Below are 22,129 nucleotides of genomic sequence, written 5' to 3' on the forward strand. Positions count from 1 at the left end.
CCCTCCTGCCCCTTCTTGTCACCCTCCTATCCAGCAGCCACCCAACCACACTTCCTTCCCCCAGCTCTCCCTCCTGGGGCCCCAGCATGCTGGACAGTTGCTTTTGGAATGTTCCGTTGTCACCTTTAAGGGTTGTTGCCTACTCATTCTTGAGAAAGGCAGTGCCACAAAGTGATCCTCCGTAAATTAAAGTGTGGGCCGAACCTTTAGACACAGCTAAAGAGGGCATTTGAAAATTCCGAATCTAATGAAGCTTGGAAATGACAGCCAGATGCACTTACGTGTTAAAATGGATGTTTTCAGCTCCTGAGCCTTTGCTGTTTCTGGTTTGAGGCGTTTCTTGGTTAAAATTTCCTTATCTCTTAAACACACCAGCTTTGTCAGAAATATTACAAAGATAAGGCAGAGAAATGCAACAGGCCCTCTCTGTCCCCAGCTGTCCCCGTCCAGCTCTGGTGAACTTCATTTTCTGGGAGAGAGAGAGGGTTACCAGGAAAGGCAGCTCGTGCCTGTAATCCCAGCACTTGGGAGCCTGTAAGAGACGGGAGGGCTTCTGTGAGCGTGAGCCCAGCCTGGCCTGGCCTGACGTCCAGACTATAGACAAAGCAAAGCTGAACGCAACAGGGCTCCGTGAGCCAGACGCGATGGTGGATGCGGTGCTCCACACCGTGGTTCACTTCGCTGTCAGCCACCCATCAGAGCGTAACTTTGTGTTCACTTTCCCCCAGGTCTGTGAAATGCACGAAACACAACTGGAAGTTAGACGTGAGCACCATGAAGTACGTCAACCCTCCAGGAAGCTTCTGCCAGGATGAGCTAGGTAAATCCCGCTGACTGCATCGGCTGCTGCCGAGTGCTGAGTGGGAGCGGGGAGCACCTTTGCCACAGGGCATCCACCCTCGCTCCAAGTTTTGGTGCATTCTGACTTTAAACTGTTAAATTTGTTTATCCATCCATACCTTTTTTCTCATTTATTTATGTATTTGAAACAAGGTCTTGCTGTGTAGCCCAGGCTGACCTGGAACTTACTCTATTGCCTAGGCTGGCCTTGAAATCATGGTAATCTTCCTCTTTCTCCTCCTAAGTGCTGGGATGACAGGTGTGAACTACCATACCCAGCTAGATCTCCCAGCTAGATCTCTTTTTAAATAATAACATTAAGAACTCAAAACATGGGTTTTCTCTGGAACATTCTTCATTCAGTCATTGCTTTGACAAGTCTTTTTTGAGGCTTGCCACGGTGCACATTGTGGTCGACATCAAGACAGCATGAATGGAAGTAAAGTGGCCTCACGGGCCACTGTGGCTAAGCCAAGCCTGGCCTGGGACCAGAGCCAAGGATGGTTTTGAACATGGCCCAGGGAACACTCATAAACATACTTAAAACATTATGCTTTCCTATGATTTTTATTTAAAGAGTGGTTTGGGATAGTGAACTTTGTGGATGACAACATTGTTTTCGCACTGTCAAAAGTTTGGACAGGCTCCACGCGTGGGGACAAGAATGCAGTATTACAAGAATACTACAGTATTACAAGAATGCAGGTCCAGCACTTGACCTGTGAAGACAGAGGACTAAACTGCGTGTGCACAGTCCTCTTAATTTGAGGAAACGTCAGGGTTTGTTGGGTGTGAAGTCCTTCCAAGCCAGATGCTGTTTCTGGTGCAGACCTGACACCAGAGCTTGAATGAGTCTGGGTTCTTGGACGCTGGGCTCCTTCCTGCCTACTCCTGACTGTTCAAGAACCAGCAGGAAGGGCCTTCTTCCTAAGAATGGACACAAGTTGTCTTAGTTTCTATTTGCTGTTCTGGTAAAAGACAACATTTTCAAGTCCAATTCTGAAGCATTCGTCAAAATTCCAGGCAATACCTGAGCACACGTCAGTTTATGTTTATGGGCATGCAAGAGGAACCGCACAGAGACAACCCGATTGGCTGCAGTAGGCACTCAGCCCCTGAGTGGCTAGAGGTTTAGGTGCTATGATTAGCCGAGACTCCTGTAGCTTGGTTACAGGGAATACTGTAAAGGTAGGCTGCAATTTATACACCAAGCTATGGTATTATATACAGCGCTCGATTACACTCAATCTCATCCCTAGCTACAGAGTCAATTTTAGGGCAAACTTAGTTTTACAACTATTCCAACCTGCTAACCTGTAAAAATTCTCTTCTATCAGTAGAAACTGTTGTGACCATCTTTAAAAGTGATCACCAGTGAGCACTGTGTGAGTCACACTGCTTCAGACCATCATAGAAATAGTAACATTTTTATTCTAATTGGGGGTTCACAGAGAACTTCATGCCAAGCAGATCATGTGTGTTGAGCTTTGGAAGATGAGCCCCGGTGCATCAGGCATAGAAGGGAAGCAGGCTTTGTCCCAGGGGACAGCTGGGGCGTGTGGCCTGCCAATAGACGTGGCATTTCACTGTCTGGAGTATAGGCCTGCCCTTTAAAGCAGTAAACTGTAAAGACACATCGCAAAGGTCTGGAATACTACTTCATGGATAACACTAAGTGTAATACTCTGTTAAGTACGTGCCAGATACAGTACCAAGTGTCTTGTGAGGGTCACTTTGGTTACCGCGGGGGAGTCAGTGACAGTGACCCACTCCTCTCCATGCTTTGGTTTGGATATGGTTTCTCCCCACCAAAATGTTTCCAGGATGATGGTGTCATGAACAGGCTCCAACCTTCCTTAGATACTGGGTAGCATTTCTCTTAATTGGGTCAATTCTATCAGACGATGACCCCAAATTTTTACCTCCTTCCTGAGCCCCAGACTCAGCTGCTTCCTCAGTGTCTTAACACATGTTTTAACAGGCGGTACAAATGTACAGTCAGAGACTATTTCATGCACATCCTGACGCATCCTCAAAACTGGTCTTCCTTCAGCCTCCCGCATCTCAGTAGACAGCATCACATCCACTCTTTGGAGAGAGATCTGGGAGCTAACATGGTGTTCTCTCTTTCCGTAAACCTTCCCATTTAAATAATCTGAGCATAATGATGTCCCTGGCTGAGCAGATCTACCGGCCCACCTCCATCTGAGTCTGAGTCTGAGTTTCTGTCCATTCCACCTGGGTGACTGGCACCCCTGCTTCCAATCTTTGAAAGATCCAAATTAATTCACATCACTTCATGGCTCAAAACCCTTCAGTGGCTTCCTAGGGTTCTAAGCTTGTCCACACCCTTTGACTTTGAAATTCTACATCCAAGACCCACCACAGGAGATAGCTCCCAGTGGGTCAAAAGGCAAAGCTATAGGACGTTCATTCACAGTAAAATTGTTTACAAAAGAGAGAAAAATGAAATCATTTAAGCATTATAGAGAAAGAATTCCCATAGATTCTAAAAGCAACAGTATTGGAGAAACTAAAAAGTATCAGATAACATTTCTGATACATGAATAAAAAATCAAATGTTAAACCTTATATATGATATAATCTGTTTATGAAAAAAATGTATGAGTAAGCTCATAGTGGTAAGAAAAGGGACATTTAATATTTTTAACGTGTATGAGTGCATCTCCTGCATGCAATGCCCATGGAGGTCAGAAGAGGGCATCAGATCCCAGAACTGGAGTCACTAACTTCAGGTTGTTAGCCATCATGTGGGTGCTGGGAACTGAATCTGGGTCCTCTGTAAGAAAAGGGAACCTTAGCAGAGGCTGCCTGTGAGGGTTGCTGAACTGTGAACATGCTGGGACAGAGTTCTGAACTGTGGGCTTTGAATTGCTTAAATTGCTGTGGCCACTCTAACTGAGGTAGAGTATCAGGGCCGGTCTCACACACACATCTCTGTGAGACCAACTCCAAATGCATTGTGGATGTTTTCAAAACTTATTTTTAAATTTTTGTTTATTCTATTTTTATTTACATATTTGTGTATGTACTTATATATTTGGTTTTTTTAATTTTATGTGTATGAGTGTATTGCCTGCATGTGTATAAGTGCACCCGTGTTGTGCAGTGTCCACAGAGGACAGAAGTGGGTGTTGGATCCCCTGGAACTGGAGTTTCAGATGGTTGTTAGCTGCCATGTGGGTGCTGGGATTCGAAGCTGCATATTCTTTAAGAACAGCCAGTGCTCTTATCTGCTGAGCCATCTCTCCAGCCCCTATATATTTGTTTTTATTATATTTGTTTTTGTTTTGTGTAAGATAAAGTCTCACACTGTAGTTTAGAACATGCTATGTAGCCCAGGCTGGCCTTGAACACACAGCAATCCTGCATCATCAGCCTCCCAAGTGCTGGGATTATAGGTGTGAGTCATCACATCTGGCTTTCTCCAAATGGCTTTTTAAAAAGTACTTCACACAGGATTTTCCCCGTTCCTCTGAGCACACAGGTGGCTCTTCTGAGGGCTGTGTCCTTCACCATTTAACCCAAGGAGCTAGAAGTAGCATGTGGCTATATCCTAGGGAGAGTTAATTATTTCAACTACAAATTCATGGTTTCCCTTTCTATCTCAAAAGGGACACTTGGACCACAAGCTGTTTCCTCCAGGAAATTCCATTTCCAGGACTTTGAAGTTAGCCCAGGGAGTGTGACAGTTGTTTTGTGACTGGGACCTCGGTATCATGCTGTACAAATAATGTTATATTGATTTGTCATAAAACCGATATAGGCTCATATAGAGACACTGTAAGTTTACTGACATAAAAAGGCCATCAACTCGGTGAGTATGTGGTCCAGTGATCTACAGCTGCTCAGGGACTTTTTAAAATTTTATTTTTAGTTTATGTATAGCAATATTTGGCCTGCTTGTATGAAAAATACTTCACAGAACATGAAGCTAACGCTTTGGAAATGTGCAACTCCATGCTTTTTAATATGTTAGTATGCTCACCGCCTCTCTTAAGTGGCCACTCCTACAAGAGGAAATCCTGGAACTCTTTTTTAAAAAAAAATTATTATTTAACTGGGCATGGTGGCACACGCCTGTAGTCCCAGCACTCAAGGCAGAGGCAGGCGGATCTCTGTGAGTTCAAGGCCAGCCTGGTCTACAAAGTGAGTTCCAGGACAGCCCCCACTACAAGGAGACCCTGTCTCAAAAAGACCAAAAAATTTATTATTTTTATGTGTATGTATTGCCTGCATGCATGTAAGTGCACCCGTATCATGCAATGTCCTTGGAGGTCAGAAGAGGATGTTGGATCCCCTGGAACTGGAGTTATAGACGGCTGTTAGCCACCATGTGGGTGCTGGGAATCGAACCCTGGTCCTCTGCAAGAGCAGGCAGTGCTCTTAACCTCTGAGCCGTCTCCCAAGCCCCAGAATCCTGGAACTCTTGCCAATCATTCCTCATCCCCTTTTCCTCTCAGCCCGGCAGCCACTGATGTGTTTATGGCTTTTCCTTTTCTGGGGAGACGGTTTGTTTGGTGTGGTGCATCATGGGGCCGTTTGTGTTCTTTCACCTGGTACGATATTTCCATTCACGTTGTGGCTGTGTCATTCTTTAATTCTTTTTCATGGCTGCATAATACACCTGGTATGGTAAACCCAGCTCTCAGAGTCTGAGGCAGGAGGATTGCTGAAAGTCTGAGGCCAGCCTGGGTCAGCCAGGGCTACAGGGCTACAGGGCTACAGGGCTACATGGCTACAGGCTACAGGGCTACAGGGCTACAGGCTACAGGGCTACAGGGCTACAGGCTACAGGGCTACAGGGCTACAGGCTACAGAGCTACAGGGCTACAGGGCTACAGGGCTACAGACTACAGGGCTACAGGCTACAGAGCAAGGCCTTGTCACATGCAAAACACCTTGTGTGGCTAGATCTCATTTTGGATTTGATAAATAATGCTCCTACAAATACACATTTTCCTCATTTTCTTGGTTGTATAGTTAGAAAATCTGGGTTATATGGTAACTCAGTATATAACTTTGAGGAACTATCAAACTGTTTTCCAAAGCACTACACACATTGAATTACTACTAGCAACTGTGGTTGGAGGGAGTAGATGTTAACTGGCAGCGTGGATGCTTCATGCATCTTAAAATCATCGTGTTGAGGGGCTGGAAAGATGGCTCAGCGGTTAAGAACACTTGCTGTTCTTCCAGAGGACCCGGGTTTGTGTGTGTGTGTGTGTGTGTGTGTGTGTGTGTGTGTGGTATGTGGTGTGTGTGTGTGAGTGTGTGGTGTGTGTGTGGTATGTGATGTGTGTGATATGTGTGTGTGTGGTCTGTGTGGTGCGTGTGTGTGTGTAGTGTGTGTGTGTGGTATGGTGTGTGTGGTGTGTGTGGTTGTGTGTGGTGTGGGGTGTGTGTGTGTGGGGTGTATGGTGTGTGTGGTGTGTGTGTGTAGTGTGTGTGTGTGGTATGTGTGTGTGTAGTGTGTGTGTGTGGTATGTGTGTGTGTGGTGTGTGTGTGGTGTGTGGTGTGGGGTGTGTGTGTGGGGGGTGTATGGTGTGTGTGTGGTTTGTGGGTGTGTGCGTGTGTGTTGTGTGTGTGTGTGGTGCGTGTGTGTGGTGTGTGGTGCGTGTGTGTGGTGTGTGGTGTGTGTGTGTGGTGTGTGGTGTGTGTGGTGCGTGTGTGTGGTGCGTGTGTGTGGTGCGTGTATGTGGTATGTGTGTGTGTGGTGTGTGTGTGGTGTGTGTGTGTGGTGTGTGTGATGTGTGTTTGTGGTGTGTGTGTGGTGCGTGTGTGGTGTGTGTGTGGTGTGTGTGTGTGTGTTATGTGTGTGTGGTATGTGTGTGTGTGTGGTGTGTGGTGTGTGTGGTGTGTGTGGTGTGTGTGATGTGTGTTTGTGGTGTGTGTGTGGTGCGTGTGTGGTGTGTGTGTGGTGTGTGTGTGTGTGTGTGGTGTATGTGTGTGTGTGGTGTGTGTGTATAAAACATTTGCACAAATATTCAAAATGGTACTCTTTAGAGAGGTAAAGGGGATTAAATTATAAAGAGAAAAGGCCAGCATGGACAGGGTAGGCCATGAACTGGTCATGTGGACACAACCCTTCACTAGGTGTTGGCAATGCATGAAGGAGTGAGTCCATCCCGTGCTCAGGCACCCTTGGTATGAGTGGCACTGCCTTCCACTCATTGGAATGATGGACTTTCCTCTCAGGATTATTGGCACATGCTGTTATTCCCACTCCACACAGTCTCCTTTTAGGCAGAAACTGCACCTATCTGTCACCTGCAAGGCTGATGTCGAGCTGGTTAGCTATGGGCGACTGCGCTCTCTCTCTGGGCGCAGGGTGCGCTCACTCCCTGCGGGTCCGCAGACTTCTCCAGCGGCTGCTTTGGGTCCTGCGTCTCTGGGAGTGATGGCAGCTGGTGGCTGTCGTAACTTCTCTGGTGCTGGGAGCTTGCTCTGCTTACTGGAGCATTGTCCAGCTGGAATCCTGTCCCAATTATACCCGTGTACCTTTCCTCAGGATTGCGGGGTTCCTGGCCACTGAACCCCACAGGGAAGAGGCACGACTAGTGTGTCCGTGGGTCAGTAACGGAGAGTGCTGCCCTCCGGGGGAATCAGGTCGCCGGTACACAAGACTCAAGGCTCGGCTTAGTCTGTGCTTACAGTTTTATTCTCTCTGGGACCCAATCTCTGGGACCCAGAATCCCAAATCCCAAATCCCCAATGTCCCCATGTCCCAATGTCCCAATGTCCCAATATCAAGAGAAGGCTAGGATATTTTATACCATGGGGGTAGTGGTAAAAGCTTTGGCTGTTAGATGCTTTGTGAGGCATTCTATTTACATGTGGAAGTGGATTTCTGCCAGACAGTTGTCTGCTAGGAAAATTACAGGAAGGCATGGTATCTTTTCAGAGCCAAAGGCCATGTTTATGTCAGGGCATTTGTGGCGGCCACTTCAAAGGGAGAGACAGGAAAGATGCCAGAAAGCACCTTGCTATGAAAAGGAGCCCGCAGCACATTCCCGAACTGCATGAGCTGTCCGGTGTGAAGGGGCTTCGACTTTTGCATAACAGAGGCTCCCAACAGTTAGCATTTGGCAAGCTGTGTTGGTCAACTTGTGTTTCTTTGTTGTTATTAGTATTTTGTGTGTGTGTGTGTGTGTGTGTGTGTGTGTGTGTGTGTATGACTTATGTCTGCGTGTATGTAATGCACTCATGTCATGCAGTACCCTTGGAGGTCAGAAGGGGGCATTGGATTCCCTGGAACTAGAGTCACAGATGGTTGCGAGCCACCATGTGGGTGCTGGGATTCAAACCCAGGTCCTCTGCAAGAGCAGCCTCTTAGTAGCTGAGCCATCTCTCCAGCCCTGGCCAACTTATTTTTGAAGTTAGAAAGTTCATTTTACATTTGCACCTGTTTAGATTTTCTGTGGGGATTATGCCATTGCTGTTCAATTTACAAGTTTGTGATTTGGAATTCTATTTTATCAAACGTTTTCATGACTTGGCTATTTTCCTTTCCATCTTCAACCAACCGAAAAACTTAGTGAACCAATGGCCATGGCACCATTTGGTTACTGCCAATTTGTAGCACCTTTTATGAGGGGAAGTTGGGATCCATCTTCCTCACACCTGACACTTGTAACTTTTTTTTTTTTTTTTGAAACAGGGTCTCTTTGTAGCCTCAATTGGCCTGGAATTCACTATGTAGACCAGGTTGGCCTCAGTCTCACAAAGATCTGCTTGCTTCTGCCTCCCAAGCACTGGGATTAAAGGTGTGTACCACCATGCTGAGCTTTATAACAGAATCTCCTGGAACTGGAGTTACAGACAGCTGTTAGCCACCATGTGGGTGCTGGGATTTGAACCCAGATCCTCTGCAAGAGCAGCCAGTGCTCTTAACCACTGAGCCATCTCTCCAGCCCCCCCCCTTTTTTTTTAATTTGTTGTTGTTACTTCTTAATATTTTAAAGACTTTAGAGGAAGTTGGGGTGGTGGCACATGCCTGTAATCCCATCACTTGGGAGGCTGAAGCAGGAAGATTGCTGTAAGTTCTGAGGTCTGCCTGGGCTACATGGTGCATACAGGGCCAGCTAGGGCTATGGAGCCTGTCTCAAAATGCAATTAAAAAAAAATTTCAGGGAATGTCATTTGTTTGTTTTTCTGAGTATTAATCATAAATAAATGACCTTCAGGTCAGGCTAAAGATGCTACTTTCTCTTTACTTTATGGAGACAGAGTTAATAGATGTTGTGTTCAGTTCAGTTATCTTTGTGCAAGGAGAATAAAGGCCTACGGTGCCGTCAGAGCAGACACTGAGTGCTTCAGACTCTTCTTTCTTCTACTTCTCCTAATGGAGAAACTTTAGGAGGAAGGAGAGTCCTCACACATGGCCGTCAGAGCACAAGCCTCTCCCTCCTCCCCTCCTCCATGTGCAGGTCACTTTAGGCTGATTATCTCATTGTATAACCATAACAGCCCTATAAAGAATGTGTCATAATTCATCGTGTGGTCCCAGGGTACAAGTAGGTCCAGGGGCCACCCAGGGCCAGGGCCAGAGGAATGACCCCAGCTCACTGGCCTGCCATCATTGACATCCTGATGGCTGAGTGGAAGTAGCTTGTGTGTGTGTGTGTGTGTGTGTGTGTGTCTGTCTGTCTGTCTGTCTGTCTGTCTGTCTGTAAGCAGAGGGACTCGACAGAGGACACAAAGGAGTGCAGGGACCCATGAAGATGCCTGGTGGGATTGTGTTTCTAGTTTTTAAAGTGCTCTTTTAAGAATAAACGCAGTTACATGTTTGTCTTTAGCTTATATTGAGATAAGCCTAAACTGAAGTTTACTAACTCGAGGTGCCAGGTCTGGGCAGGGGCTGCACCTAGGTTAAGAAAGGGGTAGTGTGACACAGAGACAGTCTTGGGAGACAAGAAACTAAGATCATTAATTAGCTAACTCAGATTTTTGTTTTGTTTCTTTGAGACAGGATCTCATGTAGCCCAAGCTACTGTCAAATTATGTATCTATCTTAAGATGACACGTCTGGAAGATATTTGACGAACCTGATATAGATCAAATATTGTTGTTTAGAGAACATAAATCCCACAGGAAATGAAACACAGTCCCAGCCTCATACCTTTCAGCCTTGAAGGACTACAGTTTTCCTGTTACACAAGGAACATGTGATTTCTGGCGATGATCAAAGGTCCAAGGACAGTAGAGACTGAGAGGCCAGGCACCCGTGGTTGGGGAACGCTGTTTCTCCTGCAGTCGTCAGTAAGGTCTTGTCTGGTGATTAGTGGGCATGAGGGTGCAGTGAGGCACAAGCAACATCACAGCAGGATAACTATACTTGATGACAAGTAGATGAGTATTTTCCCAATAATCAGAGAACACTTTGAATGTTTACAACTTACTGAAGTTGACTTCAGTAAGTAAGGTGCTTGCCATACAAGCCTGGGGACCTGATCTCCAGAACACATGGAAACAGGCCAGATGTAGTGCACGCCTGCAGTTCTAGTGGTAGAGGAAGAGTTGGAAGGATCCCTGGGGCTCGTGGGCCAGTCAGCCTTGTCTACAATGTATGAGGAATAACACCGATGACTGACGTCTGATCTCAGTATGCACATGTACCAGGTCCACATATATGTTCATCCACACCCATACATATGTGAATTCACCCAGACATAAATGCACACACACATGTACAAAAGAAATAATAAAGTTTGGGGGCTGGAGAGATGGCTCAGTGGTTAATAGCACTGGCTGCTCTTGCAGAGGACCTGGGTTCAATTCCCAGCACACACATGGCAGCTAACAGCCATCCACAACTCCAGTTCCAGAGGATCTGAGCCCTGTTCTGATCTCCATGGGCAATGCACAACACAGGTGCACTTACATACATGCAGATAATACACTTAAAATAAAAATAATAGATATAATTTTTAAAAGAAATAAAATTTTGAGGTGATATGCAAACTACCCTGATCATTTCATATTATGAAGTATCTGTATCCTACAATACAAATAATATATATACATATGTGCATGTACGTATGTGTGTATATCAACTATGTACATGGGTGTGCATGTTCATGCTGTACCCCAGAGAGAGCAGGAAGAAAAGAAAAAGACTTTAGAGAAGGTAAATTTTGAATGCTCAACACTTTCCTTGCTGTGGCGCTAAGCTGAGTTAGCGAGCCCAGGTTTGACAGACAAGTCTTCTTTGACCATTGTTCAAACAAATTCCAAATCAAATCATTTTTCATTTTATGGCGAAGTTTCAATAAGTATTTGTCTCAAAGCGAGTGTAAATACTATTTATTTAGAAAGTGGAGATACAATATTATGTGTTTTGGAGAACTTTGGGAAGGTGGGTGACACTGGGGATGGGCACAGGCCCATCAGTGAACACGGTTGCCTGTGCTAATGGGAGGCAGCTCTGCTTGGGAGGTGTGTGGTTACATTTTTACTGTTGTGGCCAAATACCTGACAGGAAGGGACTCAAGGGAGAAAAGGTTCACTTTGCTCAAGGTTTGGGTGTACAGCCCGTTGTGGTGGAGGAGCGTCTAAAAGCCAAAACCCAAACCATTCTAGCGTAGCGTCTAGGGGCCTCGCAACCGATTCTGATGAATCTGAGACAGTACCTTTCTAGGCCAAGTTACCAGCTCTTTGTGAGTTCCATGCCTTCCCACACTTCCTGTCTTTCCACATGCCAGCTTGTCACTTTTGTTTGCTGTATTCTGTCTTTGCTTCTAACATCCCGTCTTTCAAGTCTAGCTGGCTTGACCTGGAACTACTTTCCAGTTACGAAAGCGAAGATTTTCTCACTTTTGTCAGCAGGTTGGAGTTCCTTCCTGCGCCCTCTCTGGGCACCTTGACCTTCTCTGGTTTAATCACTCGTGTGTGTGTGTGTGTGTGTGTGTGTGTGTGTGTGTGTGTGTACCTGACTGTCAATACCTGGGATCCCCCAAGTTTCCGAATCAAAGCAGGAGTAAGGAGATGAGCAGATGTTCATTTGAAGCTGTTTTTTTTGGAAGAGATCATTGGCTCATGACTTTGCCTTTTGTTCACTTGATTTTGACTCCCTGGACTCGGACGACGTGTTCCTACTTCAGTAACACTTTAAAACTACTATTTTCTCACTCACCCAGACTGACTTCCCTTTGGTTCTAGTTGTCGAAATGGATGGAGACAATGGGCTTTTACTTCTAGAACTGAACCCACCTAACCCCTGGGATTCTGATCCCAGGTCCCCTGAAGAGTTGGCTTTTGGAGAAGTACAGGTAAGAAAGCATTAAAATTATATCAAGAGCAAAATAAAAGTAAGATGTTACTCATACATATTTACAACTATATTCATGTATAGAGAAAATTATATGCATACAAACACACATATAGAAAGATAATACAAAGTTTTAGGATGTTCCAGGGGCGAGTCATGTAAAACTATTAGAGGAAGTTCAGAAAGGACCCTTAGTACCGGATCATTGTCAGATAAGATGGTATGTTAGTCAGTGCTTTGGTGCTGTAACCAAATGCCTAAGGCTGAGAACTTTATGAAGAAAAACAATTGATTTAACTCACAGTTGAGCTTTAAGTACAGGGTGTGTGCATCTGCCCAGCTCTGATGAGGGCTTCATTGTGGATGAAATCACAAGGAAGTGTGCAAGGGGGTGGGAGAGAAACACATACCGAAGAGGGCGGGGAAAGTCTTACGAAAATCCATTGTGGAGGGACTAGACTGATCCTGCAAGACCCACACTGATCTCTTCTGAGGGCACTGTCCCCAGTGACCCCACTCCTTCCACTAGTCCCAGCACACTGGGCACCAGGCTTTGAGCACATCAGCAGCAGCAGCACACTGGGCACCATGCTTTGAGCACATGAACCATTGGGGGACAAACCACATCCCAACCGCAGCACATCACAAGTTGTGTATTTCTGCATCTCCTGCTAAGATTTTTGCAAATCTTTTATGTATTTCCTAGCTTCAGAACAGGGTTTCCTCTAAAGGAAACATTTCACTATTTTGGGAAGACGAACAATCAAAAATTGCTTGTCTGTGTATTTGGGAGCTGAACACCTCTGGGCAGTTGCTGTTTCTAGGAAACAAATGAAACTCCACCCAGAACAGAAATAATGAAAACAAATTTGATCCCTGGCTTCTCCTCCTCTGTTTGCTGGCGAATCTTATCTCTGTTCCTCTGCACATTCTCCATCTGTGGATGTGCCAGGCCGAGGGAGGCAAGGGGTGAGGAACAGGTTTGGAATTCCTCCGCCGGTGCCTGTCTGTCAGTCACTGTTCACACCCATTCTCGGAGGCCCTGGACATCCCGCATGGGAGAGTGAGCAAGATATTTAAAATAGAGAGCCACAGAGCCCGGGTTAGCCTGATGTCAGCCTGGGCTGTCCCGCTGTGCTAACCCACCAAGGCAGTCAAGAATCAGTCAGTCAGCCCCTCTTGGCCATGCCAGCATGCCCCCTCATGCTCGTCCTAACCTCTCTAACTGCTTTGCCTTGGAAAGCACGCTTTGGAAGGGTTGTCAAACACACTCTGCCCTGAAGACCGAAAATAACCATCTAGGAGCTAATTTAAATGGAGTAAAACTTGAGTAAATCAATTGGTTTGACACCAGAATCCGGTCCTAAGAATCTCTGTGCTGACAAGGTCATGGTCGTGCAGGGTACTGTGTTCGAGTCAGCACACCTGTGCAGTTGCCTGATCTTGTTCTCCCCCGACTTGTCAGTGAACCTTGCACTTCACTGCAAACAGTAATGACTGGGTAACAGGAATCTCACTCTCTTCTAACAGATAACATATCTCACTCACGCCTGCATGGACCTCAAGTTGGGAGACAAGAGGATGGTGTTTGACCCTTGGTTAATCGGTCCTGCCTTTGCCCGAGGATGGTGGTTGCTACACGAACCCCCACCTGACTGGCTGGAGAGGCTGTGCAAAGCAGACCTAATCTACATCAGTCACATGCACTCAGACCACCTGAGGTAACAACCCGGGGCACCCAGCTCCCAAGACAATGCTGGCCACACTAAAGACATCTGTGGGGTCTTTTGGGTTGTCTCTTGTAGCCCAGGCTGGCCTCAAACTATGCAGGTGAGGATGACCTTGAACTCTTGGTTCTATGCCTCCACCCCAAATACTGAGATAACGGGCGTATACCACTATGCCCGACTTATAAAGATTTTTGGATTCTTCTGCAGTCACTGGCCACTTTTGAAGTGTGTTCAGTTCGGATGATGGAAAACAGCATGAATCAAGGTCCATCACTGTATTTGCAGAACAGCTCCAGACTTTAGAAATGCTTCCATAGTCTACATCAATGGGAGCCTTTGTGGAAGGCGTGGTGGCCAAAAACCCTAGCAGGGACTTGCAGTCAGGCTACTTGAGAACAGGAATCGGGGTCTCCAGAACAGCTCTTCTTGTAGTTCAAAATTTATAGCACAAATTAGCACATATTTTCTCTAAAGAACCAGAAGCTGAGGCAGGAGGATCTTGAGTTCATGTCAGCATGGGCTACATAGCAGGACTGTCTCAAAAAAAGGGCCAAATATGCTGAGGGACAAGTTGGATACTTCTGCCTTTGTGAGCCCTAGAACCAACCTTATACCTCATTCAACTTTGCCAGATACAGCATTAAATGAAAGTGAGGCCTATTATCCTCATTATCCTCATATAGCTTTTATTGGATAGAATGCACTGGGTCTAATTCCCAGGTATCATAAAACATTATTGTCCTTATAAGGCTGTAGAGAAGCAGGAAAGGCTCAGGTCTAGCTCACGCACTGGTTTGCCAAACCCTGGGCTTTGTTGTTTGTTGAGACAGGGTCTTGCTATGTACCCCAGGTGGTCTGGAACCCACACTCTTCCTGCCTCAGCCTCCCACACACTCGGATCACTATGTCCACACCAAGTCCTGCTTCCTAACACCTCATGCTGTTCTCAATTTACTAATCAACTCAGTCAATACTAGAGCAATGTGACGCTGGTCATCTAAAGGACAGTTCCCTGATCCCGACAACCAAAGAGGAGGAGGAAAGCAGAGCTTTCACTGCGGAAACCACACTTTCTTCTTAATCACACTTACCTTTGAACTGAGTTAATATTGGAGGCTCATAATCCCATTCCCCGAGCTGAGTTACAGGTCGTGTTTCTAAGTGGTTTGGAAGTTTTTAATCCCTTTTCCAGGTCACCACACAGCAACACCCACAGTGCTGTAAGGCACTTGAACTCTTTTCTCTGTGATGCTGCATGAAAATGTTTGCATGGTGGACATTCTAAGACAGTCATATCCCAGGATGTTAAGGATGACATGTTGCTGGTTGGTTGGCCCAGTCCTTGACTTTTGCTGTATTGTTGTTTAAAGGAAGCAATTTAAAGTTTTAATTAACTGAAGTAGTAAAGAATTACTTGGAACACACTTCTTAACTAGCTCTATTAACTTATGGGACTGTGGATTGCAAACAAGTCTTCCTGTCTGTTGTAAAACCTCTATCTCTGAGAAGTTCCTGGAACTAAACTTGTAAACTTGTATTTGAGGCTTCTGGGAACCCTGCATATAATGGGTGGTGGTCATTTAGTACAGCTTATTATGTGGTAGTCATCATGTGAATGAGCCGACTAGGCCATTTCATGTCATTTACTCGAGTTATTCTCTAACCACTGGTCTGAAAGCCCAGTTTAGACTCAGTACCAGGGGTTTTGAAGGCGTTGTTGTGCACTAATACCCCAGAGTTCAAGGACAGGATCCTGAGACATTTGATGTGTGTTTACTCACTGAAAAGCTGTTAAACTGTAAACGTCATTCCTTTATCTCTATCTCCTTGATAAACTCTTTCCTAGTCAGCTAATAACCACTGAGGTAATTTGCCCCAATCCTTCTACCTGACTTCTACTTATCAAGTAATATTTTCCTAAATTATAAGAAGCGGGGGGGGGGGGGTGGCGGGATGGCTCAGTGCTTAAGAGCACTGGCTGCTCTTGCAGAGGACCCACATGGCAGCTAACAAACCGTATGTAACTCCAGTTCCAAGGAAGTTCAGTGCCCTCACTTATATACATGCGGGTGATACACTCATACACATAAAATCAAAATAAGTTTAAAAAATGGGGGCGAAATCTATGTGATTTACTGAATAGTGTGTGTCCAAGGAAATGTGATTGCATAATGTAAATATAGTATTAAGAGGGAGATATTAGCCAATACTGCTGAGAATTATCAGCAGTTAGAAAACCACAGTGTAGCTAATACCCCTTTTTGAGTAATTTATGCTAATTATCTTTATGACAGAAGATTTGGTCACTGAACTGGGAGACTAGAGGCGCCTTTAAAAAACACTGAAATTTTTAAAATTTGTTTTGGAGAGAGAAGACCCCCTGCCTTGCCCCTACACACATTGGGCTCTATTTAGTTAAGCAGGCTCCCCTCCACCCCAGGTCCTGCGTGTTTGCCCCCCGCCCCAACACACACACACACACACACACACACACACACACACTGGGTTCTGCTTTTGGATGGCTCCTATCAGGGTTGGGGTAGAAATATCAGTAGAGTTAGTCGATTCTGGCATGAAGGGTTTATTCCTAGTTCTCTTCTGACTCCATGTTTCTCTCTGGTGACATTCTATTCTGTGCGCGTGTCTGACTCTCTTTTTCCATCCACACTCAGACTACAGGCATGCATTACCAAGCCTGGGTGCTAGTCTGACTCCTAAACAAGGGAATAAATTTGTTAAAGTTGGAAACTAATGGAAACAGCAGTAGGTTTGGAGTCAGAAAGCCCAAATTTGGGTAGCGATTTCCTATTTTCTCATCTATGAAAACAGAATCCTCTGAGTGTTTTAATAAGAATCGATGAAGAGCTGGGCGGGGTGACTCATGCCTGTAATCCCAGCACTCAAGAGGTAGAGGTGGGAGGATGGTTGTGAGTTCCTGACCGACCTGGGCTACAGGATACTAACCTGCTTATTCACTACTGAGCTTTCTAGCATATCCCAAGCACTATAAAAAAAAAATCCCCTCATATCATGAGTGCTCAATAAAGAAATGAAAGTCAGCTTTATATAAGTTCCAGAAAACATCTGGATGACTGACTATACACTCAGTCGAAATGATAGAAGTTGAATGCTTTTCCCTTTCCACCAAACATCACTGTCTGGTCCTGCTGGTAACTTGGGTCCTCTGTAAGGACAACGGATGTCAGTGTGGCTTTGGAAAACATGGTGACCCACAGGCTCCTCTTGTCCTATAGCTCCCTGTCCCTGGGTCCTCACTCTTACTTGGAGTTGCTACTTGGAAAGATTGTGTTGATGATGGGTTCCTCATACAACTACCTCTGTGACTCTCTCTCTGTGACTCAAAACAGCATTGGTGTGGAGCATAGAACTTTCACACCTGGCTGAGGTACACTCTGGTTTGTGGTGCGTTCCAGCAATAAGAGGTGTCTCCTGGGGCTCTGTAGTCTCCAGGGGTAGGAATTCTTCTCTAGACCTGGTGAAAGCCTGGTTTTCAACTCTGTCCTTTACAGTTGGCTTAGGACTGAACTGTCTCTTGCTTGACCAGTTTCTTTTTCCCCTTTCCCTCGTCTAGTTACCCTACTCTCAAGAAGCTTTCAGAGAGGAGAACAGACATCCCCATTTATGTCGGCGACACAGAGAGACCTGTGTTCTGGAACCTGGATCAGAGTGGTGTCCAGTTAACTAACATCAATGTGGTGCCATTTGGGGTGTGGCAACAGGTTAGAGAATTTGCCGTTATTGACGTTCAAATAATGAACCTGAAGATCAGAGGGGAATTGTCATGCTGCCTGCACAGGATACTTAGTAAACACTACCTTTATTTAAGTAGCAGTGTTGGACATAACTGCCCTTGCTAAAAGATGGTTGTCTTTCTATTTAGCTGTAGTGTAACCTTACAAAAAGGTTAATAAATTCAATTCTAAGTAAAGGATTTTTTCTTTTTTTCAAATTTCAGTTCTGATTGGCCAGTCTTTCTAGAAATGAAAACCTTCTCAAATATTGAATTAAAGCCAAACTGACCCTCAAAGCTGTTGGTTTTATCATTGGATTGCAGGTCGACAAGAACCTTCGATTCATGATCCTGATGGATGGCGTTCACCCGGAAATGGACACGTGCATCATCGTGGAGTACAAAGGTGCCTTCCTGTCCTCATCAGCTCTGGGAAATGCAGGGTACCAGGATAGGAGGGGTGATGAGAGCCGGCGGGAACCCTATGTTCATCCTCTTCATCCCCTTCTGTCGCAATTTCTGGAGAACACAGGGTCTTATGCCCTTAGGAAAATGAGCAAACTTTTAGATACTTTTTCAGACAACAAATTACCAGCAATTTGTCTATAATGACAGGCAAGCTTTCGGCATAAGGGAACCACTATTTTACCTAGAGCACTTTCCTCCATAGTATCTTCATATTTATTATCGAGTAAATGTCATGAATACCTTTCCTCTGGTTGCTGGGTGTGGTGGTATACATCTATAATCCCAGCACTCAGGAGGTAGAGGCAAGGGGATCAAGAGTTTAAGGTTATCATCTGATATGTAGTAAAGTCAAGGCTAGCCTGGGCTCTGTAAGGCCTTGTCTCAAAATCAAAACAAAATGAAACAAACAAACAAAAAACCCATCACCAGGCATGAGGCCTGGCCTACTGCTCCAGTAGCCATTTCAATATAAACTGGGCATAGAATTTGCCAAAGACACTGGGATCTGTGCTGACTTGACCTTTGAGTTCAACATCTGGAGTTGGTTGGGGGCAAACACTGTATCTGTGACCCACAGTGAAATCAGACTAGTGATCTTCGTAAGATACCAGAATCCATCCAATCAGAAGGGACAGACTTATTCACTTGAAAATTCAGAATATGCTGTCAGATACCTCAAGTTTAGAAATGTCTTCTCTTTGTTTTTCCCTGGACATAACCAATCCTATAATCAAATAAATCAGACTATGTGGACTGCACTGGAAAACCTTGTGGGCTTGGGCATCATTAAACCCGAGCCCCCATGTTTCTCCACAGGTCATAAGATAATGAACACAGTGGACTGCACCAGACCCAACGGGGGGAGGCTGCCTGAGAAAGCTGCTCTAATGATGAGTGATTTTGCTGGAGGAGCGTCAGGCTTTCCAATGACTTTCAGTGGTGGAAAATTTACCGGTAATAATTTATATCCAAGTGGTACAGTTGATGGATGCTGTGAGAATAAATAAAGATAATTGACACATGGCTCCTGCTCACAAGAAGAGTGCAGTCTTCTAGGGGAACCTGATGTGTCAACCACTGATGTTGCAAACCAAGGTTTCCAGCTCGGAATGTGATGGTGGGATGTGAAGGAAGCAGGGGAGGCGGGAGCATCTGGGTAAGGGGAAAACACCGGGAAAAGCTGAGCAGAGTCCTGGCACTCTCTGTGGAACATGGGGCAGGACAGGGACAGGATGGAATGGGTAATCCTCGCCTCAGTGCTGTTGGGCCCAGAATGCAGTGTGGGGGACTCAGCATGGACACCTCTGTTGGTCCTGTGGAGTGCTCACAGGGGGTGGCGCAGAGGGAGGAGGGCCTCCCACCCAGGAGCCTTCTGCCCTGGATCCAAGGGTGCAGCTTGGGTTGGTGTGAGGGGAGTATGTGCGTGAGACAGTTCATTCACTGTGGTTTCCTCCACATCAGAACTGCAGGGACTTAGCAGCCACAATTTGTGAACGATGGTGTCTGTAAGTGATCCTTATCCAATGAGGTGGCCCGATGCCCAGCTCGAAGGGTAAAGGCAGCCCCACCTAGATCCTCACTTCTCATCGCCTTCCAGGGCATGTGGCCATACGAGAAAGAGGGAGGTTCTGTCCAAGAGTTAACATGGTGCCTGGGGAGGCAAGATGGAGTTATTGAAGGTGGCTAGCCTGATCCCGTTCTTGTGTGTGTGTGTAAATGGAATGCATACACACACATTTAAAATGTCTAAAGTACCAAACAAGTTAATAATAGTGTGTGGGGAATATGGGTCATTTTAATTTACTTTTTGTCCTTACCTGGGTTAGATTTTCATAGCAATAGCACCATCTCCCTCAGCCTGTGTGCTGCGGCCTGCCTGCCTCCATTTCCAGTCAGCCCTTGCCCTGCCTCAGGCCAGCTCCGCTCCTGCTCCACCCCCAATCCAGGCAACTCCACACAGCAGCTTTCCTGTCTGAACTCAACCACTATCTGTTCCCAGACAGCCCTATCTAAGGACGGAGCTCCAGGCCACCCCACCCCTCTCCAGCCCAGACACGCCCTGCCCTGCCGTTTAAGGACTCTGCCCCATGCTATTTACTGATTTATTACTGACTCCTCTCACTGGGGAGGATGCTCCATGAGAACACGTCCCATTTCTTGTCCCTAAGATTCACCACCTGTTCAATACATTTCAGTGCCCTTTGGCCCATAGAAAGTACGTTAATAAAGACTGGGAGGGAGAGAAAGAAAACTCGGTGGGGACCTGTCATGATTCCATTGCAGAGGAGGAAGCGAATGGAAGAGAGGCCATCTGCCCAGTTCTGGACAGCCAGTGAGTGCTGGGGCAGGACTTCATTCCCACGTGTGATTAACAACACAGCTGAGTTCTCAGTGAGCTGTCAGTTTATAAGAAATGGATTTCACTTTTGCAGTGCACTAATCATGGATGTGCTAATAAAAGGTTAATATTTGTAGATGTTACATGGTGCTTAGAATGTGCTTGCCTACAAAGCGAGCCTGTGCCTGCTGATCCCTGCTCAGCCAGTCTCCAGAAACATACCAAGCAAGGAGTGATCACGTAGCCTTCAAATTTGCCAAGTCAAGCTGAGGAGATGTCTCTGAATGACAGAGATCAGCTCTCTCTCTCTCTGCCTTTGTTCTCTGAGTTCTTATTTTCCTCCTGAGCAAGTTCCAGTCTATCAGAACAAGACTCTTAAACTTTCTCCACTTGTGAGCTCTTTGCACTAGAGAAATTCATATGTAACCCTGGGTGTAAAGTATATAAAATCAGGACACAAACATCTGCAGATGCTAAATCATAAATAGGTTGATTTTAAAATGGCTCTTTATTACACATACAGTTTTATCACTTATTAAAAACAAAATCACTTTTGTGTGCTATGAGATGGATGTGCTTGTTTGTTTTACTTAAAGAATCAAATCTGGGCTGAATATTTGATACCATAGGCTGTGGGGCATCTTTGACAGTGTTCAAAGTTGATTAATATTTTGATATTATGATCATCAATACAGAGAATGTTGCTTCACATATTTATGTAATACAGCCTGACAGAATTATGTTTGGGGTCATTTCAGGAGTGCTTGGAAATTCTGTCCTAATCCCAAGTCAAAATTCATTAACTATTTTTTTTATGAAACTCAAGTCAGTCATTCAAAGACTATTTTTTTTAAAATCAAGCATTGTAGCACAATATAGCCCAAAGCTATACTAATTTGATACATGCTGAGAGACTATGGAAGGAAAGTATGAAAAGTCTTGGCTGTCCATAATTAACCATTATGTCTCTGTCAGAGTGGAAAACTTCTACAGTAACAGCCCGTGATTCGCAGCACACGGCAGTCTCAAATCTGAGCCAGGGTGTTTCAGGCAGTCAGCTGGCATTGTGTGGTGTGATGTCGTGCACGGTGTGAAGTCCATGCTGTATGTTTGGAGCCCAGGCTTCGGTGAAGTCACACGGTGCAGCACAGGCAAGCACTGCCATTCTGTGTTTTATTTTGAAGTAGTGTTTGTTGGATATTCAGAAAACTGCTCCCAGGTTTCTTTTCTGTGCTCTCCACACTGAGTTATGCAGCCCTCCATGGAACCACGGCCCAGTTCACGGAGCTGAGAGCTAGACCATTTGCCTTCAGTGATTTCTCGACGGAGGACACTAACCCAACTCTGTCCTTTCAGAGGAATGGAAAGCCCAGTTCATTAAGTCGGAGAGGAGAAAACTTCTGAACTACAAAGCTCAGCTGGTGAAGGACCTGCAGCCCCGGATCTACTGCCCTTTTGCTGGCTACTTTGTGGAATCCCACCCGTCTGACAAGTACGGCTCCACGTTTTATACACTTTCTTCACATATAAGTTAATCTAAGTTAGAACGAGTGACTTTGCGGTGAGCCTAACGGGAGGTGAGAAAGAAACGGGTAAGAGTTCAAAACATTTCTGTGTCTGTGCGTGTGTGTACCTGTGTGTGTGTGCAGATCTACATGTATGTGTGTGTATGTGGAAGCCAGGGAACAGCCTTGGGTGTCCGTTCCTCGGG

The 22,129-nt window shown here is 45.6% G+C and overlaps 1 protein-coding gene across 1 annotated transcript in view; it reads left to right on the forward strand.

Annotated features, from left to right (window-relative positions):
- Positions 1-22,129, forward strand: part of LOC103745175 (cytidine monophosphate-N-acetylneuraminic acid hydroxylase) — a 70,068-nt gene that overhangs the window by 8,962 nt on the left and 38,977 nt on the right. Inside the window, exons 4-10 of the mRNA XM_029570397.1 lie at positions 729-820; positions 12,023-12,132; positions 13,662-13,852; positions 17,454-17,601; positions 17,937-18,018; positions 18,897-19,034; positions 21,775-21,910. Coding sequence (XP_029426257.1) covers positions 729-820; positions 12,023-12,132; positions 13,662-13,852; positions 17,454-17,601; positions 17,937-18,018; positions 18,897-19,034; positions 21,775-21,910 — 897 coding nt within the window. The remainder of the gene's footprint in view (positions 1-728; positions 821-12,022; positions 12,133-13,661; positions 13,853-17,453; positions 17,602-17,936; positions 18,019-18,896; positions 19,035-21,774; positions 21,911-22,129) is intronic.

This window comes from Nannospalax galili, unplaced genomic scaffold, assembly GCF_000622305.1.
Source record: "Nannospalax galili isolate Female #2095 unplaced genomic scaffold, S.galili_v1.0 scaffold503, whole genome shotgun sequence".
NCBI lineage: Eukaryota > Metazoa > Chordata > Mammalia > Rodentia > Spalacidae > Nannospalax > Nannospalax galili.